General features: G+C 31.3%; 1 protein-coding gene across 1 annotated transcript in view; it reads right to left on the bottom strand.

Moving 5' to 3' along the window:
- The window catches only part of btsz (bitesize), a 72,380-nt gene that overhangs the window by 12,070 nt on the left and 33,260 nt on the right, over positions 1-27,050 (bottom strand). Inside the window, exon 5 of the mRNA XM_089226180.1 lies at positions 21,496-24,861. Within this exon, the coding sequence (XP_089082306.1) occupies positions 21,496-24,861 (3,366 nt within the window). The remainder of the gene's footprint in view (positions 1-21,495; positions 24,862-27,050) is intronic.

Genomic DNA, 27,050 nt, shown 5'->3' with positions numbered 1-27,050 from the left:
AATCGAGCAATTTAACAGCAATGGAAATTTACAATGGTATACGATATTAAATAAACAAAGTTTGTTGGATAAGATATTATATTGTATAGGTACGTAATTTTACTCAAAATATCATTATGATTAATATGATTTACCTAGGTACCTACTTCATAATTTAATAAATCTACAGATCTGATGAATAAAGAAGAATTAATTAGATTATTGTGAACTCTGCAGGACCCTCTGATTTGTTTAACTTTTATACAAGCATTTTGCAAAAGCCAAAAGTCTCTGCGTAAACTATTAGGTAGGTAAACCAATCGAATTCCTTGAACTAACAACTCGGAAAAGTTTTTTTGTAGTTATATTGTACTGACTTCAAATTATGTAAAAATATATTTCTATTAACGTTAAAATTTAATTAAACTGAACGCTTCCTTTTAAAATCATCAACTTGTATTATAAAGATATATCATGTGTGTAATGCCTACTTGAATATTTCATAATTATTAATGCCAAATCTTTAATCTATTAATGCATGTGTTGAAACAGAAAAATAATTCAAACAAACTACCGGGAACTTTAACACCCGAGGGGTTTGGTTGTTTTCCTAAAAGCGCACAATAATAAATTATAATTTCCTAATAAATAATAATAATGTATAATAGTTTATAGGTAATAGGTATCTGACTAAAAAGACCGTATAAATATAATATGTTAACGATTTGAGACTAACGAGAAAACACGCTTATTACTAATTATCATTTATATTTTATTGTAGGTACTGTCAAATCCACCCCATTTTACGATACTACTAGTCATTATCTAGATTAGTACCACAGCACTTAAGTTATTTTCGAAAATTACAAGGCGTACCTATTATTGTATTATTCATTTAGTATTCATATTTTGTCATCAAAAAAATATCAAAATTAACTACCCCAAAATGTCTAAACATTTTTAGAACATTAATTATTTATCAACTATGAATTTAAACTTCCTATCATACATAAACAGATTGAGAAACATTATCAAATGTTTCAAATATAACATGGGCAGTTAAATTCATTGTTACATGATAATATGAAAAGCATTTATCACAAACAACTAAAGATGTTATCATTTGACTATATAGCGTTGAAAATACCGATCGTGGTGATTTTTAACTTGATTTTAACTTTTTGAATCAAGAATCAATAATACTATCCAGCAATGCATAATATATTATATACTCAGAGTGAAATAAGAGAATTCTCTCATCGGACATTTCTATCGTCTCCCCATCACTAGCAGACATTTCCTCACAGAAAATATAAATACGCAATATATAATATATACACGTATATAAGTACAAAATTTAAAGAAATGCATTATGTATTATATTATTATTAAAATTGAAATTATTATTTTTTTATTATTCAATACTATCAATAGTCATAATGAAAAACTGATTTATTTCATTAATTAGATTCAAACAATTTTTTTCGATTCAGTCATCGCATACATATTTAAGTTTATTATTAGATAAGAAATATAAATTTGTTTTGGTCTACCTAAATGTTATATTAATATGAGTAATGAGTATTCCCGTGTATATAAATGTATTAATGTTATGGTAGCAATAAAATGTTATTACTCTTCTGAAGACGTTCTTTGAATACCAAAATGCTTATAGTTTGTTTTTAAATTACACACGATGTGCTTACATTATTAATGTCATGCATAAATTAATACCAAATTAATAATTATATTAATAATCGGTAATTATAGAACAGTATAAGATGACCGATCACATAATTTGTTTGTTCAAATCCTAATTCAGTTACGGAAAAGAAAACATATCCCAATAATGTGTCTAAAATGAGGGGAGGGGTGGAATTCATAAAATAATTAGCCTACATATCAGTCTTATATTTTACATTTCCGTAATTCAATATTTGTTGCATTTGCCATTTGGAAACCGGGATAGTCGAATTGCACTTATTACCTACAAACAAATGGTCGAATTGCACTTGGGTTTAAAAAAGGTAATGGTCGAACTGCACTCGGGTAAAAAACAGTTAGTGGTCGAACTGCACTTGGGCTCAAAAAGTATTACAATAAAATTATCATGCATTTAAAGCGGTTAGGGCTAACACTCATTTTTCTTCCCACTTACAGGCTTAGGACTGACAATGATTTTAATCATTAGTGGTTAAATATGATTGTTTTAAACTTCAAATTATGTTAATTATATAAACTTACATTATAATAATTATATTATACATCATATTATACTATATTATACTGTACTACACATATTATTATCAAACATTTTTTTTTTTAATCGTCAAATTTAATTATTGTCATTACTTATTATAAATTTTTTTTTTTGTCATTTCGATCATTTTTTGTAGTAATGACTAACTGCATTCAATAATTCTAGCCTGGTAATACGCTTTTGAGTATATAAGTCAATATACTTTTTAATATTATTTTTTTCTGGTATCGTGTTGTTGATGGTCTTGTGTCAGTATTCTGCATTAAAATGTAGGTGTCGATTTGTAATTGTGTTAAAACATCAATGAAAACAAATATATTTGGATGTGGTGATGAAAATGATTTATTGAACTTCGCGTGGAAAGCCTCATATTTGACCTTAAAATATAATAATTATAGGAAAATGAGTGTTAACTAAATGTTTAACCCCTTCAAATGCATGATAATTTTATTGAAATACTTTTGAGACCAAGTGCGGTTCGACCACTACCTGTTGTATACCCGAGTGCAGTTCGACCATTACCTTTTTTTTACCCGAGTGCAGTTCAGCCATTACCTTTTTTAAATCCAAGTGCAATTCGACTAAAATAAGTGCAATTCGACCATACCCTTTGAAACTTTTTATTTCGAGAGGAAAAATGTCCGTATTACATTCGGGGTCGTACCTGAACATATAATTTAACGTATCTACTAGTTACCTATTTAACATATTAACATGTATAGGTAATGTTAATATTATGATGTGGAATAATAAGTGAAACCATAAATATTAGTGATATTATTGAAGAAAATATATGCTCAGTCGTATTATACTGGAAATATGTATGTAAAGTAAAAGTTGTTATATTTTTGTATTTGTGACGTCAAGTTTCGAGATATTTTCTAAATGATGATAATCACAATAACATTAATTTTGTATAAAGTATTTCGTTGTGATGGTTACTCTTCAATATATATATATTTTAAATGAGTGTTATTAAAATCATATAATTATATAATAGAATCGCCATTTTTATAACTACATTAACTATAGATAATGTTTATAATATTAATGACAGTGCATAAATATAGTTAAAATAAAAATCAAATACAACACGTGTAGTTTTTGATTGACTTCAATAAAAATATTTGTTGTTTTTGCGTCCTATCGGAGACAGTATACACATGTTTTACTGAGTCTCTAAATTTTATAGTTTACTGCACGTATTCCTCTTAGAAGAGTTGTCAGCAGTACGCTTTTTTGTTTATCATAAAATATTACAATATTGTATTATACATTTATACCTACATAATTGTTTTACGGTTTACCGCGTTTTTCGATCAAATAATACAATCATAGCCATTTTTTATTTAACGGTTACGACAACGCGCCTCCGTACAACCGCAATAGAGACTTTTCTTGTTCTTATAGGATGAAAGCGAAATTGATAAGACAAAAATCAAGTGCATGTGATTTACAGGAATATATATAATAATATGATGAACAAGGAAAATCTCTAAAACCAATCGGTCAAAAAGTCGTTAGAACTATCTCCATCTATGGCTCTATCGCAACAAAGTAAAAACACTAAAACCCACCATTGCATAGGTGATTCGAATACCTTATTCTCCCATTTAGCTGCAGGTTTGGCCGCGGTTGTCTAATAGACTGGGAACATATATAATCTAAATTATATTATATAAATTTGGCTAGAAATTATGCATTATTACTACAATGAATTAAATCTGAACAGACGAAATAACCAATAAAGAAGAAACAAAATGGATTTTTTTTTTGATTGTTTAATGTATAGGTATTAGGTAATATAATATAATGTCAACATTGAAGTTCCTCATTCAACTCATCATTAAGAACATATATTATATAACTTCGTACATACAATGTAATGTCATCGATTATTTTATTCTGCAATAGGGCATGAGTTGGGTATTATTTTTCTATTGCACCAATATCGAAATGTTTATAATCTAGTGACAACGCGAACACGGCTTATGGAGAAATAAAAAATGTATAATTACTTCGATTTTAGTTATTATTTGTTATGTAGGTCAGTTATTAAAGTTTGCACGCCGTGCGGTATAAAAAGAGAGATTACGAAACAATGGAGATGCTATTTTGCGACTTGCCATAATAATTAGCGATTACTATTGCTGCAGAGTGCATAATATTAATGCAAATTGCCGGCCACGTTATTCCGACGGGAGATTTTTCTATATTCTATCTTTAGATAGATAGTATTCCTCATTCAACGCGTGCAATTGTTATTCTTGTATACACTCTGTAGTCTGTATATTTAACGAATAAACATAATCTAAAGAATAAATGCAATAGGTACCCGATGCACTATAGTAACTCACCTCAGATGATTAGCATATAATATATTATATTGTGTTACACATATATATGATTACTGTGCGGTCATAGGTATACACACAATCGTGAATTTAACATATTTTTCGTTTTAAACAAAAGTGCAGTGATCCAGTGAATGACGATATATCGTTATAATACCTACGATCGATTAACGCCTTTTGAAATTCTGTCGCCGAAACGACGCGGTGGATATTATAAGACAATACAAATACCGACTGCGAGCGATCAAAAGAAAGTGAAATTATGCGCGAATGTATAGATTTTTATAAAACAACATCGTGGTTTTCGAAGGACGAAATCCCAGATTGGACGACGACGAGAAAGATTTTAAGGCTGTAGATAATATATAGATTTGTACTCCGGCACAATAATCACAATCAAACACATTTTTGAAGAACGTACATCAAACAAAGAGAGGATCTCAATATAAGCCATCAAATTGGAACAAGCCTATGCCCAAATCCTGACAATGAAACCAACACCATTGAATTCTTCAAAACAACCAAGTTACTCAAACTACTTTAGCCAACCTTTCAATGTATAAAATACCAAACAAATTAATTCTAATTATTTCTCTTGTACTTTTTTTTATTTATTTTTTGTTTTTTCTCTTATTTCTTTGCTCTGTTCCTTATTATAAGTATAATTAATTTATGTTTATAGTGATATGCTAATGACCTAGTAGTCGAAGCAGAAATTTTATAAATTTCAAGACCAATAAAAAAAAAAGAAAGATTTGTATTCCGTGTACGAATTACGTATAAAATTAACAGTTTCAAACCCATCATCGACCATCGTAAAATGCAACAAATACGTTATATTATACGGCGTTCGATATCAAGGATAATAACTCGTAAAACTTAATATTATATTATAAATATTACTTAAATTTTATTTTTAATTAAAAAAAATAAATAGTTTTCTTCGGTACTATTCCAGTCCCTGTGTGTGAATACTAAGCGTTTAAAGGAGAGGGAGAGGGTTTGACCATAATCCAATTTGAAGCGTAGTAGTTTTTCAATTTATCGACCCAATATTATATAGTATTGCAATTATAATACACCTGCAGCCGAGAAAAATAAGAATTTGCAGTCCAGTAGAAGGAAGACAGCCTTAGCGACGTAATTCTTTAATACAATTAAATATATTCGAGTGCGTATATTACACTATTATGTACATACTTAAGCCTTAAGGTATATATATTTAATACATATCGTAAGCGGATGATTTATTCGTTTCCGAGGACACTATTATATAGCAAACGTCTCACTGCAGTTATATGTTATATCATATAGTATTCAAGATAGACCTCGGCAATGGCGACCCCATCTGTTCGGTGGGGAATTTTCAATGTCACACGGTGGTCATCGATACATTATCAGCTATATCTACCTACCCACCGCCACTAATTATACTATACTGTCTTGACGACACACACACACACGGCTAGTCGATGATGTGGGTTACAAGGTCGTCGGCCTCCAAGTGCGGACACGGTGAAACCGAAAATGTTTTGCTGTATATTCATATAATACATAGCGGGAACGCGGTGGCTTTCACTGCGCCGTGCATAAATATAATAAAATATTTGCGTCGCCGAGATTTGCAGCCCAAGAACGCGGCGGCGGATTTAAGCGAACGTTTCGAAAAGTCGGATCGTGTTCGTCCGTTCGACTTTTACCGCGTTATTACACTCACTATATTCACGCGATTCCCCACTCCAAGCCTCTGGGAACAATTTTCACTGATCAAGAGACGACTACCGCGTAGAGACCTATGTATAATATATTTTACGATAAAATTCGAGATGTCTGTTTTTAAGTTGGGGTGAAATAAAAGACAGGAGACGGATTTAGTGAAACTCGCCGAAACGTGTTGCGGATGACGCGAGTGAATGTGTAACACAATGTTTTATGAAAATTTCAAAAGTACCTATACATCAATTTGTCGGTTTTGTTGTGTTTTCGACAGTCTTGTAAAAGATACTTTTTAAAAATATTTAAAATACGTATTTGAGTATACTTTAACACAAATACTTTACAAGACTGGTTTTCGACGACCCGACGACACAACTGAGATATTCTATACTAACTTCTATAGTGAAAGACAATATGAGAACATTTAACATTTTTAAAATTAACCGGCGTAAAAACAATAAGTCGTTTTAAATTTTTCATGCACTTGTGGCATTATAATAACATCGTGTTTTATACAAAGACAAATCCTAACAAACAAACGCTTTATGCTTGGCTGGAGAAAGTACATAAATAACGACTTTCGATTTCCCATAATATTTTGGATTATAACTTATGTTAACTCTTGTAAATGAATCCGACACATGCGCATAAAACATACGTCAAATGCCCAATTTATGAAATCAGATGAGGTAAAAAAAAGATCAAAATTAATCATAAAGTTGAAAGTCATTTGTGGTTTTGATGAGAAAAACATTATTGTATTATGATATTATAATACTTTATGTCCGTTTCTAGTTACAAGCGTGTACCGTTTTGTAATCATGATGGGGACAACGAAAGCTATAAAAATTTCAGCCACACCTGCAGGTATACAAATGTTTTAAAGTTAAAATGATGTTCAAACGCGGTGATAGCGCATTATTATATACACATTAAATATAAGTATAGCCAGTATAGGTACTTCGTATTAACTATATAGGTACTGTTAGTACGTACATATACTATTATTATACATTGTAAGGTGTTTTTACCACAAATATCGTTCTGAATGTGTGAAGAAAATCATTGACATAAGTGATTAAATGTTTAAAATTTGAGCTACTTATTATAATAAAATTGATAGGTAATTATATTCGATTAACATAATATATAATAAACAAACAATATATTAAATATGCGTAGCTTAAAATAATTATAATGAACAAATTGAAATGTTATTTGCATTTATTTGTCGTTAATACTTTTTCTTTCTCGGCAAACTACGAAATCAACTCATAAGGTTTAAAATGTTTACGATTTCAACTATGGAAAGAATAATAATTATAAACCTATGAAAACAACAGGTCCCAACTCATATGAAAATAATATAATATTGTCTTTTTTATGAAATATATAGCCGTGTATGTGCCTACTCATTATATACCATTTTAATATAGTGCAACATTTATGAATAATTCAAAAGCATTGTTTTCTATATTAACTCTTTTTTTAATTTAAAATTTTAACATAATCAACCTTTAAAAGTTCAATTAAAGAAAGGACCACCTGATTTTAATAGTTTTGTGTTAGAGCCGTTAGAGGGTTTTTAAATTTCAAATATTAATTAGTAAATTCGATTCAATAAATAAACTGTTAGTGACTCGGTAATTATCTTAAAAAATCTTAACTTTATAAAAATGAATCTTCTGTAATTTCTTAGATTGGTCTTTATAAAATTCAAGAGTATAATTTACATAGAAAAGATTCAAAATAATTCAAATTTTGAAATACTGTTAGTTTATGTTTACAAAACCAATTTTAGAAGAACATGGAGTAAAACAAGTTTGATATTATTAAAACGTTGTTTGTTTACAAATATTTTTTTTGAAACGATTCTGATTGTAATTAAAACCACATAATAGGTTGATTTTTAATACTGTGTAACGGAAAGTCACTAATATAATGAATACTATTCAAAAAAATATTTACGTGTAAGGTACGTACTTTTGTTTAAATTGAGAATAATACGGTAAAGTAATAATCGCCATAATTAGTTATAACGATTAACGAGTAAAGACAAAGCAAAACAAAAATCTGTTGTGGTTTTTTACGTTAAAGTATAAAAAATATAAAATTCAGTGTTTTTGATAATGCATACAAATTTGTAATAATATATTGCCCTTGATCTTATACAATAACATTAACCGTATTCATATTATTAAACTGTAAGACTGCTTATAACGTTACAATGAGAATTTAGGTTGAGTATGATAACTGATCATTGAAATCGCGCACTACAGCGTTTCAAACATGAAACGCATGGATATTATTACAAAAACATTTGATGCCAAAAATGATGCGTAACTGTAAATATCTGATGTACAAAAGAAAAAAAATTATACGTAAACGAGTATAACTAACTACTAGCTATGTTCCATAATGAAGCAAAATAGTTATCTGTGTATATCTGATGTACAAAAGAAAAAAAAATTATACGTAAATGAGTATGACTAACTACTAGCTATGTTCCATAATGAAGCAAAATAGTTATCAATAAATTTATGAACGATAAAAAAGGTTTGATTATCGAACGTAAATGACGGTTTATAATAATAAAATAATATGTAAATTCATATATTATGCATACCTATAGACTATATTATGATGTATAGTTATTAAAAGTAAAACTAAATATAATTAAAGTCGAAACTCATTCAATATAATATCAAATAAAGACCATTCTAAACTCAATTGATTTTCTAAAAAGCACACTATATACGTAATATTATAATACAATGTTATATCAGTGGGAAAAATTCTGATTTCACTTAAATCTTGTAAGGAATACGATAATAAGAATAAATTAAGTCCCTTCCACCGGTTGTCTAATAGCATTTATTTAAATTGTGTGACTTTCGATTGTACTTAAAAGCGTTAATATTTTATGTATATAAATATTATACCTATTTATAAGAGTTTTAATTTGATAAATATACAACGAAACTTATAGGAGAGAGACTGAGAGGGGTGGTTTCAATAATTAAATATTTGTAGGTAAGTTTAATTGTTTAGGAGACGCTAAAGAACACGAACACGTGCATTTACCTTTGTCGAGTAATCATCTACAGTACACGTTGGCGGTCAATTGTGTATAATAATAATACATAACAGTATAACACGTCATGGCATCATGTAGATCGTTTTTTGACAAAGGTTTTCGGACGACTGCAGCTCTACTCTGAAGTCTGAGGGCCAGTGTTACGTAATATTTTTAGAGTCGAGGTAAATGAAACCGCAGACGACTTCAATTCATGCATTTTAAAAAAGTTTTCCTGCTATGTTCAAAATATCAAGTTTTTGTTTCTACAAGACTACAATACAATCAGTGGCGGATTTGGGAGGAGGGCGAAGTGGCGAATACCGCTCTCTAGGGCTTTTTTTTTACTTGAATTATAGCGTCGTATGATAAAATGAATATGAAATTCATAAGTCATAACTTTAATTTCAAACTTATAAATAAATGATACAAAAAAGATATATTTATTTTTAATATGAAAATCAGAAATGTGTATTCTGCAGTTACGTCTTTGTTAGTTCTTACCAATCTATGATACCAATTCGCCACTTTTTCAAATGATCTTCAGATCCGCTACTGAACACAATACTCTATCTATTTTGATTTTAAATGGATAATGGCCAATGGTTATCATACTATCATAATAACTATTGCTTACAATTTTAGAGTTACAAAAAATAAATATTATTTTATGTGTTTGAATTTATAGCTGGAAATTCATTTGTGCCGCACTAAAAGGGTTATCTGTGGTATCTTAAGACTATAATGAATTTTACTTAGTACCATAATATATTTTTATTTCCTAAATTTTTCAATTTTTTTATTCATATTATAAATGTGTACACTACAGATATCTCAGACACAAATTTTGGAGGAAGAAAATGTTTGGAAAAATTCACTTGAGAGCTAAACTAGAATTATTCGGGAGATAACGGCAACCGTTGGGTATCTGGGATTCAAAAAATAATTTTATTTAGCCAGTAGGTATATAAAGCAATAATAATTCGTACGTTGCACATTGTTCATTAAATATTGGTAGTAGCGAAGACACGGCTAAAAATTAATTACATTGATGTACTGAGCTTAAAATAGAACATATTTTTCACATATTAATTACTAATTATTATACATGTATTCTTTCTCTTTTTAACGATTTTATTTTATTAAATTATTATTTTATTTTAATGATTTGACAGCCTGCCGAGTGTTGACTGAATATGTGTTTTAATGAGTGACGGGTCATCACAACCTCTTAAACTACTCCAACTCGGGTCCTAAATCTGAGTAAAATGTAAATCAGCAATTCTAAATTTAACAATAAATGTCATGTGTGTAACGTCCGTCTATCTATCTGCGTGCAGTGGTATACATGTATGTTACAGGGGGGACGTACTATTTGTATGCATGCATTGTATGCATGGTGGTGTTGTAACCGTGTAATTAGAATATTACTCTAGTTCCGGAATGCACATATCGCCGTTTTGTGTGACGTCTACCTGATACAGTATAACGACACGGGACATCGTTATTGTATACGATTATTATGTGTACGTTTAATCATATAGGTGATATGACTAAAATGTGTACATCTTTCGAAGTACCAATGGAAACTCGTTTATATATAACCGTCTACAGTTATTATATTATGGCAGAATAAAAAAAAGACGCGTCTCATAAAAAGCTAAAAAATAAACAACATTTTTCATATCCTTTTCACATATTAATCGGATAAAGCATATTATGTCTCTTTGTTAAAAAAAAAAAAAAACATCAGATATTAACTCTATCATATTACTGGAGTTACTACATGTCTGTATATTTATTAGTGCAAGAAATAATTATGACCACACTGACCACGCAAGAACCGATATTGTTCACATTATATTATATAGACTATCATGAGGGTATCAACATATAATTCGACGAGTTTTCAAAACGTTAGAATAAGTTTTTTTTCGCTACGCACCGCCCATAATACTTATTTAAATTGATATCCTTCAATCCTTGTCATTAGCGACAAGTGAATATATAAGACGCGCCCGAAACTTCACAAACAAAATAACGAGTCAGACATCTAATCAGTTGGGTTTCTTGTTTTTCATCGGACCAATGACTTTTTTCGATGGTTATATTCGCTTTTTGTTTACATTTTAAAGCGCTGTAGTGTATATATCATAATATAAAGTAGGTACATGTAATACTTGCATAATTTTGTTTTTCTGTCCAGCGCGCCCACCACGTCTCACGATCGTGGGTTTTAAACGATAATATACTTTACATAATTATTATCAAGCAGTCAACCTTGCATAGCGGCGGTATAGTTGTATACATCATTATCTGGACATTGGGAAAAAAATAAATCGTTCGAATACCAGCTGCCGAACGTCTATGCGTGCATATATGTCTTCTTTTGCGGTTCTTATACTTTGTACAGTATAATATTATTGCCAATTGCGAACACGTCGGCTGTAGCCTGTAAGTAGTACATTTAAACAACGAAAATATAATATTAAAATAATATCCAGCTCGGATGAACAAATTTCACTGTATAATATAATATGTATACGGACAGAACGTGGATCGACGCATACATCCTGGTCATATCCTTTCTAATCGTGTATATTTTCGTCGTATATATACATGTAATTGTTATGTTATAATATAATTACAATCTTTTAATCTCAGATTAAGATTAACACAATAATGTGCGAAATCAGTGAAAGGGAAACGCGTGTTTTATTATTATATACAATATGGACTATAGGCTAGTATTTATAGGTCATCGGTTGTCCGTTTAATAATCATTGTTCTTGCATATTACCATTTTATGTAGAAAATATGCATGAGACGATTCCGTGCATTGTACATATAGGGTTCTAAAATCAATTTAAACGTATAATACAATTATTGTTTTTAGAATGACAAATTTTCACGTACTATACTGACCGCAAGAGCTGATTATTTTCGATTGCGATAGTCGATATAATATTAATGATGAAGTAGCTGGTACACGCAAGAATGCACTTTAGTTGCGTTTAAATGGGACATGCAATTTTGTGCAACAATGAGCTAGACGCGGACGTTATCGGTGCAAAAACCAGATACGTCCACATTTTTCAATAATCATTTTTTGTTACAGAAAAGTTCAGAAAAAAAATCTCTATCGATGGGTGCAAAAACCGAATATGTCCGATGAATAGTATTGAAATAAAAGGTTAAAAATTGATTTTTAAATTTCTGTTGGGTGCAATAACCAGATACGTCCGGACGTATTAATTGAAATAGTATATACTATATCCATTTTTTTTTTCATTAGGCGCAAAAACCGAATATTTCCGGATGTATTCGGTTTTTGCGCCCGACACTCCCATATAAATTTTGATTTTTCATTGATTGCAATAACCAGATATAAAGAGTTGTATTTTTTACAAAGCATAAAAATATGAAGTTGTATTTTATTTTATTTTAATATATTTTATTATTTGTTGGAGTCTTCTGGTACAGTTTTTTGGTGATCATTAAGTATTGTTGTAATGTTATCACTGTATTAAATTAATCAAATAATATTTAATACAAATTCACATTGGTGTATTATCAGTACCTACAAATATTTCAAAAATGAAAAAGTTATAATGTAGGTAGTCTCTTATTTATTAAAAAATATTAATTAATACTTATGATATAATATCGTCTTAATAAAAATGAGTGATCAATCGTATTGTTTATTAAATATTTATTAATACAATTTATTATAATGTTATAATTGACAAGTAGTCAAATCATCAATTAATTTTTAATTATCTTATTGGCTAGTTTTGTTTTTGTTAAAATTTATTTTTTGTTTATGGTTTATAATAGTATTACATACCTATAACTTAGAGTGACTTTATGTGATTGTAAAATAACTTTAAAACTTTATTTTTCTAATATTAATTCTTATTTCCTGGTTGTTATGTTTAGTCCAGTGTTGCTAGTTATAACAGATTTTATAAAAGAAATAGATTGTGTACTGTTATTTTGCAGGTACTTAAAGGGAGGTATATTTAATAATATAGATGGTCTATATTGTTCCCTTGAGTTATGGCATAATCAATAATTAACAATTTAAATAAAAAATAACTTTATAACATTAAAATACATATTTGTATTAGTTAAAAATATAGTAGGATTATTATTTGACATACATAATAATAATAGTGGACGTATTGACTACAGTAAAATATTTTGTATGATTAGTTGGTTGCAATAACCAGATACCTACGTCCCAAAAAAAATTGGACGTATCTGGTTATTGCGACCATTAAAAATCTAATTATCTTAATTTTTTAGTTTTTTATAAATATTTTTATGGATATTAAATTTAATCCAAAGAGAACTTGTTTAAGTGATGTATATTAATCTTACAAAAGAATAACTCCACGTTTTTAATTTTTGGTTCATTTCCCAATTTTATAGATAGTTTTTTGTGTTTCCTGAACATTTATGAAAAATGGACGTATCTGGTTTTTGCACCGAGGCCTTCAGTCATGATTTGAATGGGACATCAAACCACAAATAAGTACGCTTTTTATCGACGAATTTAGGGGGACAAAAAAATGTCAGATGATTTTGCTGTTATGGTGTTAGGTAGCGTTATAATGTGTAGGTACCTATTATATTACGCACTTGCGTTAGCCAAACGAGAATACGAATTTATATCCGTGCATGTGGGACGATCGGTCCAGGGTTATACAAAATAAGCCATAATTTTCACGGACGATTTAAAAAATATTTTGAGTTTATTAAACTTAAAGTTATTAGTTTAGTTTTATTTGAGGTTAAAAAAAATAGCGAGTAATACTCTTGGCAGACGTTGCATGAGACATATGCAAAGTAGAGTAAATTTTAATTTGTTGTATACAATCAAATTGACCACACGTCATGTAATATAATGAATTAAGGATTTGTTGAACATCAATTGGGAAGAAATGAGTTATATGATCGCCACACAACTTGCATACACTCAGCTAGTGGATGTTTCGTGTTATTTACCCCACAACGATTATCCGATTTGTCGTAATAGATAGGTAAGACGATATTATAATATTGATTGTCGTAGTTATTATATCTGCGCCACATAATCAATATCACACGATTATCGGATAGTTTTCTCATATGTAACGTAATACAGAACAATAATAATAATAACAAAAATAAAAATTCACATTTACACATTTAACGATATGAACGACGTAAAATTGTATGTTCATGAACTTGTCAGTGTAAGATTTATCAGTAGATATCATATTATGACCTTCGATATAGATACTTTATTAGTATGGATCGAACTGTATATCTACTAGGTACATACTTAATAAAAACACAGCAAGACGTCAGTCGATAATACAGAGCAGCTGAGCGAATAGTTTTGATACCCATTATCTTTAAACTTGATTCGCCCTATAATTATTTAAATAATAAAAGATAATCAATATGCCAATATTATGGAAATCGTAGACATTTATTTGCGATAAGACTTTCCTCGGACGGCTATATTCTATAATTCTATATAATATAAATTTGATCAATAATTTTCTATACTCCAACGATGACGGTTGACGGATCGGTCATTTCCGCTATAACACAAGCGTGGTTTGAAAAATAATACGAATAAGCCAAGGTCTAGAGGAACACACACAGATAGTTTCGTCAAAATTGTAATTTTTCCGATTGAAACACGCTTAAATGTATGATGTCAACGGTGTAAGCTGATATACGAGCCTGGCGCTTTTATTATAATAAGTAATAACTATAATACACTATACAGTCGTTCAAGTCGTTTTTGACAAGAAACAGCGATATTATATTATATATATGTGTATATATAATGATAAAATAAACGAACATAATTTTGAATTCAATTTACTTACAGTACGAATGTAATTAAACCAGTGTTTCTGCTATTACTAAATGTACTATCATCAAGTGATAAAAACAAATAATATTCGTTTTTATCTGCTGCAGTAGTCAAATGTGATCTGGAGACTGGAGAGTAAACATTTCGAAGAATTATGTACGTATATTAAAAATGATTAGGATTTGTCTCGTTTGAATGTTGCAACACGAAACAGAGATGCGAAAAATATGTTTACACACTACACAGATATGTAAAACGAATTTTTATTAACATAGGTAGTATATAATTTAATTTATCTATTTAGTTTAGTCTCATGCTCTACAGCCCTTTTTTTTCTTTTATTAACAGAAAACAATTCATAAGCGAGGCTTTTTATAATTATTATCATACGACGCACGCCGTCAGTTTTTTCTTTTTCACTGGCCATGCGTTTACAATGTAACACTTATGACTTATAAAGTTATAACGTTACAAGTCACCGAGACATAATCAAGTGGTAAATTACTATGGAAGTGTCACGGTGTCTTATCATCCGGTCTCCTGTTGAATTATTGTTCCCGTTGAAAACAGAGATGATTGATAGTATATTGGTCTACTGGATCTTTCACTTTGTTAAGACACCTATTAGCTTTATTATTTTCCACTTGATCTACGATGTGATGTGATACTATAGATTATTTTTTATTTATTTATTGCTAACTGCAGACGATTTTTTTCGAGATCTATTCGGTATGGAGTTGATCAAATTATTAACAAGTATAATACCTATAATCAAGGTTGAGCGTATATTCAATCGCATGAAATTCCACGAACTTCTGTGATCGAAGGCGCTAAAATGTATGTAATATTAAAACGATTTGTTTGCATGTCATCGAATGTATATAATATATGATTACATATTAAATGTATAAATATATATATATATATATTATGATTCATATTTTAAAGTAAAAATGGAGTAAAGATAAATGTTATAATAATATATAATAGTATAATACACTGAAATCAGATACAATTATATATGTATACAATTATATATGTATATGTATATAGACATGTGAATATGTCGAAGAACAATTTTATGCCTTGAAAATTTAAAACTACATACTCGCGATCGATGATAAATACCGACGTGTTAACTGTGAAGTAGGTATCTATACAATAAACAACACATGACACTCCGGAAAACATTGGTTCGTAACATTTTAATTACAACCTTTGGGTTTTTAACTAATAAAACGATAACTATATAGGTACGAAGTATAGTTAACGTGTCGACGTGTCGTGATCGAATAGGTATCAAGAGGTATGAATATACTTATTTCTGGTTGTGTATAAAGCTATTGAATTAGAAAAGGCAAAAATAAATACACAACTTAAATTAATCGTTAATTTATTGGTTTAACGTCATAAAACGAAAGTGTTGAAATTAAACTCGTTTGTCCGATAACGTGTACACTGTGATATTATATTATTAAATAGTTTTGAATCTAGAAAATATAATAAACGTATACCTCTTGAATACTAACCTAAGTTTGATTATATTGATAAATTGTGTATCCTATGGCTATGACCCAATTTAATAATACCTAATCGTACAATGACGCCTCGAATGATATATAATATATATTATATGTAATAGGTATACAATTGGTTTTAAAAATATTTTGCATCTATTTGCAGTTAAACATTTTTGTTTTGTTCGATTCAACTTTGTATAGTAGTTAATAATGATTAAATGCCTACTACGTTATGTACACGCATTCACAAAAGCTTAAAAATTGTTTTTATTATTATTATACCTAATATTTTACAACTCTTTACAGTTATTTTAATTTTGAAACGTTATTAAAAATTATTTATGAACCTCAACTATATTATGTTCTATTATTTGTTCAATTCACACACATACTCACATCATTTATGTGTTTATGCTATTATAAAATTACTTTTTTATTTAAACCTAAACATATTTTTCGAATTAGTTTATCACTACGAAATATAAACCTAAAAAATTAGTTAATATACATATGAGATACAACCACCAAACTTAAAGTATACAATCAAAAGTTCATAAGTTTTAATTTTATTAGTACGTATACAATAATATCATGGTGGGAATTCATCACGGGTAATATATACTTAGAGAAGCGTAGGTTTTTTTTGTTGTATAAAAAACTCATCAATAGTTTTTAATATCACTCATGCTCATATATATACAGGATGTTCCACAGAGATCTGACATTCTGACAAATTAAATAACTTTTGTTCAAATCAATATTTACAAAAAAATGTCTTTTAAATATAATTCATAGACACTTGCGCTACATTTTTAGAATACATTTTTTATTTTTTAATACTGAAATTAAAAAACTTAAAAAATGATAATTTTTTTTTCGAAATATTCAATATAGGTAGCCAATTTGTAAATCTGATTTTTAGAAAAATGTATATAGTAAAAACACTTATATAAGTCAAATGACTGATTTTTACAATTTTTTAAATATCAATATTTTCGTTAAGTAAATTACGATCTAGTTTATGTTAGAAACCTTGTAATTTCAAATAATAATAACGTTTTTTAAAAATATTTTATTAGAACATTTTTAAATAAGTGCATGCTAATTATTTTTTTTATTGTATTTATTTTTATAATATGTGATGCATAAACTATAAATTACTATAATTTACCTAACGAAAATATTGATATTTAAAAAAATCAGCCTTTGACTTAAATAAGTGTTTTTACCAAATACATTTTTCTGAAAATCAAATTTACAAATTGGCTATATTGAATATTTCGAAAAAAAAATTTATCAATTTTTAAGTTTTTAATTTTCAGTATTAAAAAATAAAAAATGTAGCACAAGTGTCTATGGATTATATTTAAAATAAATTTTTAAAAAATATTGATTAGAACAAAAGTTATTTCATTTGTCAGAATGTCAGATCTCTGTGGGACACCCTGTATATAGTAATAATATACTTTTATAAAAGACCCTTTGTATTTCGTTTTTTGTTTTGTTAGACTATTTATATAAGATATATATTATTAATGGATTTTCATTAAGTAATAGGTTATATATATATATAAATATTAGTCAAACGGGGTCACCATAACTATAGCTACAAGGGAAGCCTCACGAAAAATAATAACAAAAATGATGTCATAACGAAACATACAAAAAAAGGACAGTACTAACGCGTGAGTGTATTTACACCTGGTGTACGCACATACACACCCACACGCAACTGTTGACTTATTGCTTGTATACCTAACATTCACAAGCACCTGGTATAATATCAACGAGTCAGCAATGTAATATGTTTATGGTGTCGATGGTGTCGTTGGTGATCGAAACGTTTGACGGGTAAAAAATGAAAAAAGTCAATATTCAAAATACACATAATATATCTACAGAGTACGGCTGCAGATAATATAATATAATATAATAATAATATTATAAAGCGAATCTATATAAGTGCGAACTCGCGAGTCCCATCAACATGATATAATAATATGTGATAATAATAAGCCACTGTAGTAATCCGATTTCAGATAAACAAGTATTGAAATGTGGGTTGAAAATAAATTGACCTAACCTAACCTATGTTTCCCATTGCAAAAATCGACATTGCTGACCACCGCAGTATTCGATCGAAAGTCATCATTTAACCGACTTGTAATTAGGTATAAAAACTGCAGATAATAATTATTGTTACCTATTGTTTACAAAATTATTTCATCTAACAAAATCGTGTTTAACGGCATTGTGACTAAAAAATAAGTGATGTATCAGAAGCCAATAAGTAGCAACCATAATGGATTATAAAAAATATCTGTTATGTAACATAATTTGATTCATTTTTTGCAACTGAATTCGTAATGGATAAATAATTTTTATAAGTATTTTATAGTGCAGTATTAGAATATTACTTGAGTATTTTATATGGCAGGTTGTAGGTACATAATATTATTATTTCAAATTATCAATATATGATGCTAATTTGCAGTTACTTAGATACAAAACTCGTTGGTATAGGAATTTTCTGAATATAGGATAGGTACAGTAGTATTATAATTTATTAAAATGTACTTTTTGTGTAAAAATGTAGATCATATTTTCAACACGGGTCAGAAAACAATAAACGTATTAATTTTATTCTTTCAGCGGTTCAAATAATAAAAGCTAGTTAGTGGTAGATAACTTCAGTGTCCCGTGTATTTTTTGAACAGGTTCGTTAAATAATGGAAAACAGAGCACTCACGTTGTTCAGTTGTTGTTCGATAGAACAAAGAATTAATTGTTATAAATTGATTTTTATGAAAGGTGAACGACAATAATTAACTGATAGTTTTAAAATTCACACTTTTGTATGATACATTTTTAAAATAATCGCTAGTCACAACATTTTATTCATTATGATTATGGTCCACGGGCGGTGTGCTCGGTGGGTACAAGAAACGAACGCGTAGGTCGTAAATATCTACTTAATTTGTATAAACGGATAAACAAGATTGAAAATTCACGGGTTTGCGGGTTTTACGATATTGGTGGTAGGTATATGTAGTAATTGTATTTTACCTGTTATAATAATGTCTATTTCCCAACACGAAATCGTTTTTTATTTTTAAATAGCGTCCTGTACAAATGTATATAGATTTGCGGATTACAATTTAATTTAAATACATAGAAGCGACAGTGGATATATTTTTCAAACAAATAAAAATTAATACACATAAAAAATATATATTTTAAATAATTTCCATATTTCCCTAGCAAGAACAACATAGATAACACGTAGACATTTGGTTTATGTCACTTAGAAATGCACGCCCCATGCCCAGATTATCCCTCCACGTCGGACGATAATACGGTGTTCTACTATACTGGAAACTCTGGTTTAGAGTAAATACAAATTTAGTGTTCAGGATTATATTTGGGGGAAGAAGTACCACTGTAAACGAATGCGTTAGGGGTACAGAATACAGACAATGGGTTGTCACGCTGAAAGCCACACATCTGAAAATATGTTGAAAAATTGTATCATTGAATTAATATTCTAAAGAGATATTTTATGTTTGACATTGATCACAATTTAACCACCCAATTCACCATTTTACAACCAAATTATAGACACTTTTCTCTCAATTGACTTGTATTTAATAAATATTTATCTAATTAATTTTTTAATTTTAAAATATACTTTATATCAATCAGTATAGTTATATGCATAAATATTATAAGTTAAAAAATATTATGAGTTATGACTTAAAATAATTATTAAAAGTTAAAGTCAAATATAATTATAATATTATAATTTATTGTTGATATTATTTTTCTAAATAATAAAAAAAAAAAAAATATTAACAGTGGCTCGTATTATATTTGACATCTAAGGCCTAATAATGATATATCACCAAAAAAAGTAATGGTGTGAATATCTATTACGTTTATTTTGCATACAATTTGCTGCACAGCAGTGTAACCTTTGCATACGCCCTAGTGGATGTTGTCGTAATTTCTGTCGTGGTTGAACGGGAACGCGTTAAGACAGAGAAGATGTGCATACACATTTAACCTGCCGCTCAAGTACCGTAATTGACAGCCGCTGCAAGAACCCCGAGCTATGAGCTAGCTCATTCCATAATGTACCACTGTTATACTTATTTTTTTCTTATAGTGTACATAGTGTATAATATTTATCTTCTACTGGTCGCGCAACAGACTATTACCATGTTTCGGTCAAACGACGACATTGAGGTCACGTACGCACGTCTTAAAGTGTGCAGATGTGCTCTCTAAACTGTGACGAAACGAGTTGAGAGTACTTCGGTCGCAACATCAAATTAACGCAGAAATGTATTATACAAGCACATACCTATTACCTATATACGCTACCTACTGTCCATGCAAATCAAAAACACTAATTCGCATGACGATTGCCTTTGAGTTCTATACAATACCTACCAAATATGCATAGGTGAAACTAAGGATGTAATTATTTTTAAGGGGCCCAACAAACTACCAACAAAACTAAGCGAGTTATGTCATAATAAAATATATATTAGTACACATTTACATTTTACTATGTGTTTTAACTCTATGACATTTGAGAAGAAAGTTACATCATGCCAAGGCTTGACAACAAGGTTTGAACAATTAACACTTAAGACCTGTAGCTAGCATATAATAAAAATTTTATAATTATAATATTATTATGAGCGACTTACCAATCGGCGGCGACTGCAAATTATAGTTGGCCATCGACGACGATGACGGGGATGGAGACGTTGACGTAGATTGCTGTTGTCCCGGATGTTGCGCGATCCTCCTGCGGTTATACTCTCTCCGTGGCGGTGAAGCCACATTCTTGTATCCTGGAGGCCTGTACCTGGCTGACTTTACGTTAAACTGGTGTACGCTATGCGCCTTGTATATACCAGTTAACGGACTCGGAGACGACACGGGTGTGGTGGTTGCGGTTGTAGGCAGCCGGGGTAATGAGTTTGTATTCGATGACGATGTGATGGCCTGCTGTTGCAGACTCCTGGGCAACGTGGTTGATTTGGGACCGGTGGCCGCCACGCCGTCGTCGCTGTCACCACCGGAATCACCACTATCAGGCACACTACCCCTTCTCCTTCCGTTCCTCCAGATTCGGTCCTCGACGCTGCCGCCGATACTTCCACACGATCGCACACGATCCAACTGTTCCCGGCTACTGTTAGCACTCTTTATCAAGAGGTCACCGGCAGACCGTCTTTTAGCCGCGAGCGTTACGCAACTCTCACCGCTCGACGTTAACCGGGTTCGTGAGTCCGACATCATAAGCGTTGACTCGAAACTGCCCCGCCAACTGAACCTTTCGTTGTCGCTGGCCTCTTGCCTAGCCTCTTCTAATAACGGATCGTGTGACTTGGACCTGGGCAGCGGGCTATCAAACTGTTCATCGTCACCCTCATCCTCTTCTTCCGTGGTAGTAGAAATGATTGACGTTTTGTGATGGTGATGAGATCGTCTATTATACCGGGATGCCCGTGGCGTACCGGGATTTTCGGAAACCGCGTGCATCAGCGCTACGAGCCGGCTTCCGATATGTTGCATAACTTTAGTGACGAGTGGTGGCGAGTTCCTGGAAGTTGACGAATCAGAACTTGGAACATCGATCTTTCGTAGTGAAGCCATGAGTTTCTGATAGACAAACGCTGTGTCTCTGTTTTCGTCCTGTAGTCTAGATCCGGTCTCCAAATCAGAACTTGTGTAATCAGACGAATCGTAAGAATCGCTCCACGTGTCCTCGCTACTTAAGTATTCGACGATTTCTTTCACCTGTTCGTCTCTAATTCCCGGAACGGTTTTCATTAATCTTGTCAATTCAGACTCAAATTTTACTAATTGGGGGGGCTTGCTCTTTTCTCCAGGAACTTCCGGTTTTGGTTGGTTAGCCAACATAGTCTTGAAAAACGCCCTCATTTTAGACATCATTAGATTCGTTTCTTCGTCCGAACTCCAATTATTAAAGCTGTCAGTTCTGGTCAGTCCATCTGCGCCATTTGGTTTTTGATTGCTTTCCGTTATCGGAACTGTGACTTTTTCTTCTAGGACTTCAGCACTCTCTGGGTTTTTATCTTGCACGTCGTCTCCAATATTGATAGTTTCTACGTTTTCTTCGATTTCTAATGCTTCCAAAGGAGGAGCAGTAACAACCGACCTTTTCTTCTTTTTGCCCCGTTTAACAGTATCAAATTGACCGTCATTTTTTTCAAATGATATAGATTCGTCGTTTGAATCCGAGCTTGTAGATGATTCTTCGTATTCCAATTGTATTTCTACCTGTTGTTCGGATTCTGTAAGATTATCTAGCGACGAATGTTGACGTCCAGTTCCTCTAGCTCTAACCAATCTCTTTCTCCGTTGCTCAGGGCTGTGTTCTGGACTGTCGCTACCAACACTACCATCCGAGTCTGGTCGATTGAAGCCCATAAACTCACTTAAGAAATATCGTTCTAGTCTAGATCCAGCCATTTCTGATACTACTGGTTGTGGCTCGATGCTGTCCAAAGACTCAAGTCCTTCGCTTATGATAGAACTTGTTTCAGAAAACGCATCAGTATTTCTACCAGTGTCTTGATCTTTATCACAGAGACCAAAGAAAAAATATTTTTCCAATTCTGTTTGGTTGTTCCTGTCCGACTCTACTTCACTTTCTTCGCAGCTCTCTTCGACGATGGTGTGCAAAGTAAAGTCCAATGCCGATCTCCTAAACTCGGGTTCTTCTTCAAATGACATTTCTTCACCTTCGGAAGATTCAATTTTGAAATCATCCCTATCCAGGTCTTCCACCCAAGAATCATCATCAGCCAAACCTTCTTCCAATGCGATGACAGCCGACAACGTGTCACCGCCAGTCACGACTTTCACTTCACTGTCATCAGCTGGTTCGGACGTGTCCAGTGTGAGTTTGAAACCTTCGTCTTGGATGACTGTGGGCATTATTTTTGTAGTATCACTGGTTACCACATTGACAGCCGGTTTGTCGTCCCGTGTTATCATTATCAGACTGGTAAACTTGCCACTCAGGCCGGCGCCAGCGGAAGATTCGTCAACGGATATTTGTTCCATGGACTCAGTGCCGGAAAACTCATCAGAAGCACTACTGTTTCCAGCGGCAGACTTAACCGCCGCGGCGGCCGCTGAATCCAAAATGCTGGACAGCTTCACGTTGCACCCGTCATCTTCATCTTCATCGTCGTCATCGTCCGGGCTGTCATTGACGTCGTACGACATGGCAACGTTCTGCGCGTCTGAATCGTCCGAGTCGTCTGACGGCGACGGAGATGGTGACGAAGATGACGAATAATAACCGACCTCGCCATCGCGGTCGTCATCTCCGCACGATGCGACTGGTAACGATGACGATTTTGCGTCGAGGGTCGACGCGCGGGCCGCGTACATGGTAAGTACGGCACCACCGCCTTCGTCGACGGCGGCCGCAGGGGGTTCCGGCATTTCCGCGACGACACCACCGGCGCCCCTTTTTTCGTTCACATTTCTCACCTCTGCACCACTGAAGACATCCCGTTCGCGGAAATATTCAGTCAAAACGTTAGCGAATGCGGTGGTTAGCGTGTATTGCGCGCGCTCCGGCGATATCACGATCGGCACTGGCACGAACACGGGGAACGGCAACACGACCGGAACGAACGTAGTCGTCGACGTTGTTGCGCGCGCGTCGGTCTCGCTCGGTTTACTGCCACCACTGCTACCATCACTACAGCCGGTTAACTGGTCGCCGTTACCGGTACCTGCGCCACCTGCCGACTGCCGTTGTTGTTGTTGTTGCTGCGTTTGTTCCAGCGGTCGCGTCTGTTCGTTGTCGTCGTCTAGACCGGCCATGAAATAGTCCCAGTCACAATCGTCATCAGCCGACAGGCTGGACGACGTTTGACGGCCACAGCCACCGTCGTCAGATGACCAATCGGCCCCATTCAGGAAGACTAACCGATAGTCCTCTTTGGTCCGATTACCACCGATGATGTCATCGTGCAGGAAAGGGTCCCGGCGGAGAAAACGCCGACTTCGTGGTGGAGTCACTCCTGAAAATTAAAAAAAAAAAAATCATATACCTATTATCATTCAGCGATTATCTTACAATCTTACAAAACATCAGTTCAAAACTATCTAAGGATTAATTTATTTTTATTTTGTTATGACTATTACTTTTTGCCAAGTCTAAATAATAATAATAATAATAATATAAATTCAAAATTACTCAAAGATATAGAAGAGTAGTCACACGATTGTACAAATATTTATTTTATTTTCTAATCAATGAATATTGAAAAATAAAATCATGTCATTAATAAAAAATAAGATTGACCAAAAGTTAATTAATTTGTCAATGATAAAATCTAATTAATACACTTCTTGATTCATTTTTCTTATAATAGGTTAATATAACTACAATGATTTAACAAAAACCAAAATGTAGTTTAACATAACATTTTTAATTAACCTACAAACAAATTTAGCATAAGCAAAATATTGAAGCGTTATTTCATAATAAATAAAATAGGTACCTAGTATTATTAATATTGGATAGTTAATTACAGTGTTTAATTAATTTCATCATCATTATTTATATAGTCATAATTTGAGTTATAACTTATAAGAAATATAATTTTGATATTAAAACAAAATGTTTGTAATTAATCAGAATATTATATTTGTTTTATTTGAAAAGGATAATTACTTTTTAAACATGATCGATGATTTTGTAAGAAAGACATGCATTTCAATTATATTTAAACAGATTTTGTAAAAACAAACATGATCGAACGGTAGTCTGTAATCTCATAATAATATTATGTTACTTGTTGTTAAAGAAAGGTTGCTAAAATATGGGCACTTTTTCTGTTAATTGAATAGTGAAAAATAATGTTCACGAATTATTGTTTTTAAAATAAATAAACTACTAGTAAATTTGTGTAGTAATAAAAACCTAACCTAAATATAATAACGGTGACTAAAAATTATAAAATGTCACGTGTATGTTATAAGTTGTAACTTAATTAAGAAACTATACAAAATTACTTTTAAAATCACTTTAATCAACGTATATATTAATCATCTAGAAGTGGAATATCGTTCAGAAATAAACTTAAAGAAGTATTATGACAGTAATAAGAATAATGAATAATTTTTTTTCAGAGCTTTTAGTAGGTAGATAAAAAGAACAATTACAATTATTTGTAAATGAGTAATATTCTGCACTAATCGATAAAATGCACGTCATTATATAAGAATAAAACTCAATATATCAATTAATTTTTTCTTATAACACCTACAATCAATATTTAAACAACGCGTGCAATAAAATTCTAATTACTTTAGTTTTAGCTGTTGGCATTCAATAGGTTAATAATATTCAGTTTTCCTATGGCTTTGAAATTGTGCATACAGTTTAATTAATTCATTTCGTCCAATCATATTTTTTAATTAAATTAAAAAATGAGAAAACATTGATGTGATACATACATTTAGTAGGTATTCTCAATCCTTAGCTGATGTTTATGTGTATAACATCATTAAAAAAAAACCGTTCAGTGGGAAAATGACATTTTGTGTCGTCATGACGACAAGACCCATACTATAATTATGCGCATGCCGCATATTTTAGAACAGTTATAACTCTCAAAGCACACTATATTATGCATATTATACTGCATCAAAGACCACACACACGCATTTATTAGTTGTTGTTCAGCAGAGTTAAGAAATCCGATAACACCGTTTATCGACAGGAAATCCGAGAACAATAGACACCTTTCCGCACCATATTGCATATTTAATAAGAGGTAGGAACTAATAAAAGTTTTGGAAACGACATTTTTTATTTTTATTTATATGTTATTTGATTTTTACGGCATCTGCAATGTTAACGAAACCACTATATATAAGTAAAGCTCATAAATATAATATGCCCATAGTTATACGAGATTTAATTTACATAATAAATGCTCAGTAGGTACACATTAATAATATGAAATTATGATATTTTATTTGAACGTTATAGACTTATAGTGTATATGATTTGTATATTAGGTAGCTTCGGTTACATTAAAGTATTCCGAATACTTAACACGACTACGACGTATTCGTAGTATAAGTTGAGTGATTAAACCTATAATTTAATTAAACGGTTAAATAATAATGATTAATGAGAGTAATTAACAAATGTATCATGTTTTTGTTTTTTTTTGTGTGTCTAACAAAAAACGCGCAA

This window comes from Diuraphis noxia, unplaced genomic scaffold, assembly GCF_037042655.1.
Source record: "Diuraphis noxia isolate RWA-SAM2 unplaced genomic scaffold, SU_Dnox_SAM2 contig0004, whole genome shotgun sequence".
Classification (NCBI taxonomy): Eukaryota; Metazoa; Arthropoda; class Insecta; order Hemiptera; family Aphididae; genus Diuraphis; species Diuraphis noxia.
The sequence above is the reverse complement of the archived record's forward strand: the minus strand, read 5'-3'. Positions and strand labels throughout refer to the sequence as shown.